Below are 8,827 nucleotides of genomic sequence, written 5' to 3' on the forward strand. Positions count from 1 at the left end.
GAAAGCAGGCAGCAGAGGCATTTAAAGAATGGCTTAGGACAGAATGGGAACAAAATGCATGGATAAAGAAGACACCACAAACGGTGGAATTATAATCTGCTAAGAAAGCATATAAGGATTCTAAAGGTTGAAAGAAGATTAAAGTTTTAAGTTCATCATCAGCGAAGATCTCTCTGTCACAGGTGAGACTTAAACCCTTTAAGAATTACTTAACTCTCTATTACAGTAGCACTTATCAGGTTTATTTCTGTGTCTATTTCCCAGGCTAAGCTGTAAGTTCTTTCTGTTTGTGAAGTGTTCTTTATCCATGCATTTGTCTTTTGTTTCCATTCCATCCTAAGCCATTCTTTTAATGCCTCTACTGCCTGCTTTCTTCAATTCTTCAATACATTTCAAAATGAATACTTATGAAAGACTTCCTTACTCCATTCTATCCTAAAGAATATTTAATAATCAATTCATCTGGAATGTTTTAAAAGATAAGATTTTTCATAATTTGATAGCCACTTTAAAGCCAGATGCCTATACCATTTCATTTTCTCTTAAACTGCTTGCTTCTGATCACATAGGCATATCTGAAAACTAACCCCAGAAGATGTTTAAAGTAATCTTTAAAATCTGACTTTAACTGAAAAGCAAGTACATGAGACTCTCCACATGAAAACATTAACAATTAAAATAATAAATTATACTTATCCAATAAAATTATAAGTGAAATCTGTTGTGGATACATGTATAATGTCCATTTAGTAAGAGATGGGAAAGGAGCAGGCACTGTAAAGCAAATTTGTAATTGAGAATGATTGTATTCTTTTCAGTGTAAAAATGCTGTAACCAAAGAGTATATAATAAAAATGTTAATACCTAGAAATTTCCTAAGAATAGTTTCATTCAATTGCAGTTGTTCAGTACATGCCAGCACTCTATTTTTAATTTCTTCATGTTCTTTTTTCTTCTCATAATATTTACATGAAAAATGTGTTTCTGAGTATTTTAGTTGGTATTGTTTCAAAACATCTTCATACTGACATATATAATCATGATACATTTTTCTGTTAAAATTAAAAGAAAGTAATTAGAAATCTACAAACTTAAGAAAATATCATTTATTAAGTCTATCCCATTAAGCACAAATGGCATTTACTCATCTTTACTTCTTTCAATACTCTCTTCTTCAAACTCTACTTGACTCTTCCACCTAACCTGTTTTATTACCTGAGTTAGTCACTGCACTCCTTAATCCTCTTCAATTTATCATTCATTTCCTGCCATTTTAATGCCATTCTTTGAGAATTTAATGCAATGCATTTTGATCTTATTAACCTTAAACTGCGCACAGATCTATCGCCACCTTCTCACCACCTCAGACTTTGTGTCTTCTTTTTGTGAATTACTAGCCCACCAACGCCAATTAGTGCTATCCATGTATTTCTGGGTGTGGGGACATCCACTGGAACATAGTCAACCTACCAGAAGCTACACGTTTAAAGAAAACTGACTCTCCACACCCATAGAAGCCATAAACTATCCATAGCTTCTCAGTTGTGGATGGGGCTAATTAATCCCCTTCTAACCATGCTAGAACGTTGATTGGATCAATAGTGTGCAGGCAACCATAGCTGCTGTTTATAACGGTGGTTTCCTGTCATGCCCATAGACACTACTACTAAACTCTATCTTCTTTAACAAGATACTGAAATTGAGCCCATAAATCAGCTCCTTCTCAAACTGTGTATTTGCTAGTTAATCACCACCTGTAGTAACTTAGGAAAATAGTCTTTGGGGATACTTTTAAGAAAGAGGATACCTCTAAGAAAGCTAACATACCATATGAGATTAGCATATATCCATCTCATTAATATTGTGTATGACCACATATACTTCTAATATACTCCATATAATAGTTTGATCAACCGCATAACTTCCCTAAGATATCATCCAAGAAGAATCATTATTATCTCACCTATTAGTAGCAATATTAGTTTTCATGAATGCTTGGACAAGAATAGGAGATTAGAGGTAAGCAATTAGTAGACTGACAGTAAAGGATTTAAAGTTTGAAGCAAGGATAGGCTTTAGCAAGTTGAAAGCTAGTTGACAGTACATAGTGAAACCATGTCTGGAAAATGAATGAAGAAGGAAGAAGGCAAAATGAAGAAGAAGGTGAAGAAGGAAGGCAAAATGGCTGGCACATGACATTATTTCTTTTTTAAAATGTCTGATTTTGAGTCATCAATTCAAATGATCTGTGCGACTGGTTTAGAAAACAACTGTTTCCACTAAAGTACCTCTGTTTAGCTTGAGAAGTTATGTAAAATAAACACACACACACACACACACACACACACACACACACACACACACGGATTGATTTGCTTTAGTTTCTCATAGAAACATTTTTCTTAAAAAAAAGAAAACCCACTTGAATGAGGGCTACAGAGATAGCTCAGCAGTTAAGAGATCTGCTGTTCTTCCAAAGGATCCAGGTTCAATTCCCAGGACCCACATGATACTTCACAACTCTCTATAATCTCAACTCTGGGAGATTTGAGCCTCCAGGGACACCAGGAACACTTTGAAGTACACAGACATACATGTAGGCAAAATACCCATACACATTAAACAAACAAACAAACAAATAATACATTCTTTTTAAAAATCTTAAATGACAATTAAATTACACTGGCATAAGCACACATTCATTTCATGTACACTCACACATAATTTTAATCATTCCATTCTGTATTTCTTCTTTTTGAAGACCCAAGAAAGAAATTTCTTTGAAGTATCAGGAAAATCTACTTCTCTTTAGCGACTGAACTGTTTTTTAAATAAATGGTGTGAGTCCCAACCTAATCACATTTCTATAGTGCCTTGACTATTAGGAATTTCAAAGTCTATTTTACACCTATACTTAGTAAGATATGCATGACCACCTTGTATGAATTTCTAAAAATCAAAGGTTTCCTACATTATTCTTATTACCTGGAAGCTTTGATTCTAAAAGCCATGTATTGTTCTATAAATCATTTCAAATTCTCTGGGGGAATAAAGCAGTGTCCATAAATGATAGCTTAATAGTCTTCCTTTCCCATTTTCTGCCTTCAGATGATATACTCTAGCTTCCATATCTTAGTAATTTTTCTATTGCTTTGAAGAGACACTATAACCAAGGCAACTTATAGAAGAAAGAATTTATAGGGGACTTACAGTTCAAGGTCCATGACCATTACGGAAACAATCAGCAAAGCAAGGTCCTGGAGAAGGAGCTGAGAGCTCACACATCTTATCCACAAGCACAAGACAGAGAGAGAAAGCTAACTGGGAATGGTATAGGTTTTTGAAACCTCAAAGCCCACCCCTAGTGACACACCTCCTCTGGCAAAGGCTACAGCTCCTAATCCTTCCCAAACAGTCTGCAGTATTCAAACATGAGCCTGTGGGGGCCGTTCTCATTCAAACTATCATACTCCTGTTTTTGCTCCATACATTTCCTGAGAAATCTTGTACATTTTCATGAATTCTAATGACAGCAAGTCTAAATCTATAACATTGACCACTATTTCTTTTAGAGTTCATCTTTGAAAGGATTGCATGTTTTCTTATATGTAGAATGTATCTTTTAATTTGTATGTGTTTGTGTGTGTGTTTGTGCGTGTCTAACAAAACTAGAAAGAGGAGGAAGAGGTGAAAGAAGAGGAATAGATCTTAAGGGAGATGGGAAAGAGTAATGTCTTAAAAATGTAGGAGAGGGGGCTAACTAGTGGAAGAATGGAAATCAGCTTGAGGAATGAGAAGAGTGTAGAGGAGAGTAATGAGGAAAGGATGAAAATGAGAGCAAGATATGACACACATGTGTAACCATGCCATGATGAATATTATTATTTTGCATGATAACTTAATTATATTAATATTATCAAAACAGTCAATATCCCCAAATTTTCATGAGTTAATTCTACATATTAGTATTCCTTTAAGTGGTTTCCTGTAAAGATCATTATTTGAAGGATTCTGTTACAATAGTTGCTACTGAGAAGTAGTTTATATCTGAGAAAATAATCTAAACACACAAAATTAAATGGAAATTTATAATAGACAGACTTAACAATGGTACACAAAATCGATTTACTTAAAACCCTCTCAGAATACAAGTTTGCAACATTTTTGATTATCATTCTTATATAACATGCTGATAATACAAATTTATGGAACTGATACAACATATAAATTACTGTACTTGTCTTTCTCATTGGTTTCTTGGTAAACAGTAAGTTGGTCTTTTATATAATCTTCATGTTTATGAAAAACATCACATGTTGGCTTCCAGCTATGAAAAAAATTATAGTTGTGATTACCATCTCAAAATGATAAATTGATGAGCATAAGAATAAAAAAGAATGTAATCATTTAAAGAACAATGAATCTTTCTGCTGGGGTATGCTGTGTGAAGTTGTGTCTCTGTCCTTCCTCTCATCTACCTAAGGCATTCTCTAATAGGCTTTAATAAAAATCTGATGGCCAATTAGCTGGGCAGGAAGTGGAAGGCAGGACTTCCTGGGAAGGAGGAGGAGGACAGTTTTCCCTAGGAGACACCAGAGCAGACAGACACTGATTATAGGTCTGGGAGGTCTAGCTAGCCGTGTAGGTTAACTTAGATGAGCTAGTTGAGAGTATGCCCAGATAAAGCCTAAGCTTTGAAATACTAAAAGGTCTCTGTGTGGTTACTTTGGGATTACGGAATAACTGCCACTATATTAATTTCTAGCATTAATTTGCAAGAACATAATAATCATTTAATCTACATCTTTCTTTTCCTAAATAAAACGAATTTACTTTTTTTTAAAAAAGGTCATATCCTATGATCACCACTATCAGCATTCACATATTCATAATATAAGTATTCATTATATTTTGAATACAATTGGTTCCATTACTAGAAAGCACAGGTTGGATTGTGTACCTTTATAGCATTTGTATTACATATTCTATTAATGTTCTTGTATTAGTACTCCAGCGTTAGTCATCATTACTGTTAACTTCTTTCCATGTCAAATATACATGTCATAATTTCATTGATGGTCAAATGTCTAGTAATAAGTATGTACCTAAATTAATGACACCCCTAATGTTGGATATTAGAGTTATTTTTATTTAGTGTTTTCCGATAGTTAAAAATTTAAACAAGAAACTCAATTCAATTGCAACCAAAACAATTTGAGCAAATAAATCCAAAGATACATTTTTTTTTTAAAAGAAGTCTTCTATCTTGAAATTTTTAGGTTGATTTTTTTTTTTTTTATGTCTATGGGAGTTTTGCCTGCTTGTCAATCTGTATGCCAAATGCATGAAGTACCTATGGAGGTCAGAGAAAGCATTGAATCCTCTGGGACTGGAATTACAGCCAGTTGTGCTCCATTATGTGGGTGCTGGGAACTGAACCCTAGGCCTCTGCAAGAGCAGTTAGTGCTCTAACTGCTGGGCTGCCTCTTTATTCCCCAAGTTAAATTCTTACAGAAATCTAAGACTTGAAAAGCCAAAGATCAAAATTACTTCAAGTTTATTTAATAGCAACTTTACACACCAAGCTCATACTCAAAATCATCTATTTGTTTTTACATAGACAGGATCTCATACATCCCAACCTGTCCTCAAACTCTCTATGTAGTTGAGGATAACCTTGAATTTCTGATTCTTCTATCTGCATCTCACAAGTGCTAGGAAGTGCACAGGCATGTGCCAACTCAGTTAGTTTACAAAATTCTGTATTTAGATTAAGTAGATCTGAATTAGTGAGATCTTTTTTAAAAATATATTTTTAAAAACTTTATTTATCTGAGTACACTGTCATGGTCTTCAGACACAATGGAAGAGGGACTCCATTACAGATGGTTGTGAGCTACCATGTGGTTGCTGGGAATTGAACTCAGGACCTCTGGAAGAGCAGTCAATGCTCTTAACCACTGAGCCATTTCTGTTTTTCTGTGGAATCTTCTGTAAGTCCTTCTACAATGCCACATAACTAGGGAATCTGATTTATTTGCTAATATGGATACTAACTTGGGAGTTTGGGGTTAGTTCAGTGGGACGGAAGAATATATAAGGTCTGGGGTTCAATTCTCAGGGGAGGAAGAGGAGAAAGAGGAAGACAAGGGAAGGAAGAGGAAGAGAAGGGGGACAGAGAACACTGTTGCTTTAAAATAGGATTTTTGCTTGTTTGTCTGTGGTAATCAAAAACAGGGCCTTGTACATGTTAGGCAGGTATTCTACCATTGAGCTACAGTCCCAATTCAACATTTTTATACTATAAACTCTAAAACCTTGAGTAAAAATATCAAATGATAATGGATGCTCATTTCTGTTAAATACTTACTTACTACAGCTGTCTTTGATTTCTTTACTATGTTTATAGTAAAAAGCAATGTCCTCATCTACTTTGTTTATAGCTTCACATATCTTAGAAACATTTGCTTTGTTTTCTTTAATACTTTCAAGGCATTCTGAAAAAGAAAATGTTTGTTTTATTTAACTAGAAATCATAAATTAAAAATAAAAAACATACCAGAAAAATGAAAGTATATGGTAATATACCTAAAAGGAGGAGAATTAGAAAATGGAAAGGAAGAGAGACCTGAGAGATAGGCATTTATACTAAAAAATCAAAAGACCCACAGCCAGGCCGATTCCTAGATACAAAAGATAAAAAGAACAGAAGACTCTAAAAACAAATGTCCCTGCCCCTTCGTCTTTTACAATAAGGGTTAGAGGGCATTTAAAGCTAATCTATCTTGTGATGCTGTAAATTCATGTAAACATTTACTCATTAGTAATACTACCAAAGGTGTTTTTGACAAATGTGAAACTGCATCCATTGTACATCAGTTATTAAATACACCAACACATTTATTACTCATTAAATATAAAAGATACAATTTTTAAATTAGAATTTTTTTTTTAAATTCATGTGTCTGAGTATGTCTGATTGGGTACATGTATACTATGTGTGTCCCTAGTGTCCATGGCACTAGTGTCCATGGAAGAGGCAGTCAGATTCTTTGAAACTGGAATTACAGGAAGCTGTGAATCACCATGTGGGTGCTGGGAACTGAACCTGAGTCTTCTACAAAAGCAACAAGTGCTTTTACCTACAGAACCATCTCTCCAGCTCTGAAATAATTTATTAATATATTACTTTCTTTTTGATTTCAGAATGCTAAAGAACACTAATAATAATACTAAAGAATACTAATGCTAAAAAGTTAACAGTTTTGTTTTCAAAACTAAAATTAGAACTGAACCATTTTATTTAATTTACCCTGCTGTTTTACTTATTATTCTTTAGATTCATTCTTCCTGAAAAATTTGCCACTTGTCAACCTCTGATTTTTATTATTTCTAGAAAAAATTCCAATATTTGAAATGACTCTTACTTGAAAGGGAAAAAAGAGGTCTTTGAGCTTATATAAGGGACCATTTATAAAAAATTCTTTACAAAATGATGTTGAATACAAACATTGTTGCAATACTGTTTCAATTATTACTCCTAAAATAAATAGCTCATTGTTACTCAAAAGAAAGACCCCCCTCATACATACAAGTTGCCCTAAGCAGTGTAATTATGCATTATGCTATATAAGATAAAACCAAAAGACTAAAATATTTATTTCATGCAAAACTACTTACTATTAATTCTTTGAATCATATCTTCTTTAATACTTATGTCTTGTTCATACTGGAAAACTAAAATAAACATTTGAGATTTTTCTTCATGGTTAAATGTCAAATGTTAATACAAATTACTATATCTTCTTCATTTTCATTTTATACCTACCAAATTCCAACAAAAGCCTGTCCAAACTGACAAACAGGTTATCATTCATCTTGGACACTGTGTAAAATAATAAAAATTTCAGAAGCCATACATAAAACAGCATACATAAAGTAAGAACCTTTAAATATAGCATTCTTTTATTCTTTTTAAAGATTTATTTATTTATTATATGTAAGTACACTGTAGCTGTCTTCAGACACTCCAGAAGAGGGTGTCATATTTTGTTACGGATGGTTATGAGCCACCATGTGGTTGCTGGAATTTGAACTCCAGACCTTCAGAAGAGCAATCGGGTGCTCTTACCCACTGAGCCATCTCACCAGCCCAATATAGCATTCTTAAAAGGAAAATGTAAGTGGATTAAGACATGGGGAGAAGGGAGTCTCTTCCAATTAGCTTCTGAATTCCCAGCCAGCGCTTCCAGAGCCCAGATAAACAACTGAGTGGATACTCAAAGGGCTCTGCAAGACGGAAAGTTCTAGAAGTTTTCCTTCGGGACTGTTTACATAGGGCACTGCTGTGAGTTTTTGAATGACTAGAACCCAGACACTCAGATTTCTTATGATCTATTGCAAAACTTCTGTGTCAACTGTAGGGGAACTCTTAAAGCCCTTCGTGGCCCGGGCTCTAGAGAAATGGTGTAATTTGACCACCATGTGTTTTGTTTTCTTTTGCTTTTTAAGGTTTTCCACAGCTCTCAGTACTAGGCCCGCCCGTCCGCCCGCCCCGCCTCAGGCCGGTTTCGCATCCCGGCTCCTGCCCGCTCCTGCATTCCTGGCGGGAATCTGCTCTAGGCCACGGCCCCTTCCCGCAGACGCTCCCCGAAGTGGAGGCCCCGGTCCCTCGGTGCCAGGCCCTGGCACGTGGCTCTGTGAGAGCGCGGCCCACAGCGCCTCCTCCTCAGACCCGCCGCCCCCTCCTCAGACCCGCCTCCTCCTCCTCAGACCCGCCGTCCTCTCCTCAGACCCGCCTTCCTCTCCTCAGACCCGCCTTCCTCTC

At 35.4% G+C, this 8,827-nt stretch overlaps 1 protein-coding gene across 1 annotated transcript in view; it reads right to left on the reverse strand.

Annotated features, from left to right (window-relative positions):
* Positions 1-8,827, reverse strand: part of C7H14orf39 (chromosome 7 C14orf39 homolog) — a 35,728-nt gene that overhangs the window by 26,658 nt on the left and 243 nt on the right. The window contains exons 2-7 of the mRNA XM_021202567.1: positions 7,829-7,885; positions 7,681-7,737; positions 6,371-6,497; positions 4,238-4,327; positions 865-1,052; positions 732-774 (exon numbers count right to left, since the gene is read on the reverse strand). Of these exons, the coding sequence (XP_021058226.1) occupies positions 732-774; positions 865-1,052; positions 4,238-4,327; positions 6,371-6,497; positions 7,681-7,737; positions 7,829-7,877 (554 nt within the window). The 5' untranslated portion in view covers positions 7,878-7,885. The remainder of the gene's footprint in view (positions 1-731; positions 775-864; positions 1,053-4,237; positions 4,328-6,370; positions 6,498-7,680; positions 7,738-7,828; positions 7,886-8,827) is intronic.

This window comes from Mus pahari, chromosome 7 (assembly GCF_900095145.1).
Source record: "Mus pahari chromosome 7, PAHARI_EIJ_v1.1, whole genome shotgun sequence".
NCBI classification, from domain to species: domain Eukaryota; kingdom Metazoa; phylum Chordata; class Mammalia; order Rodentia; family Muridae; genus Mus; species Mus pahari.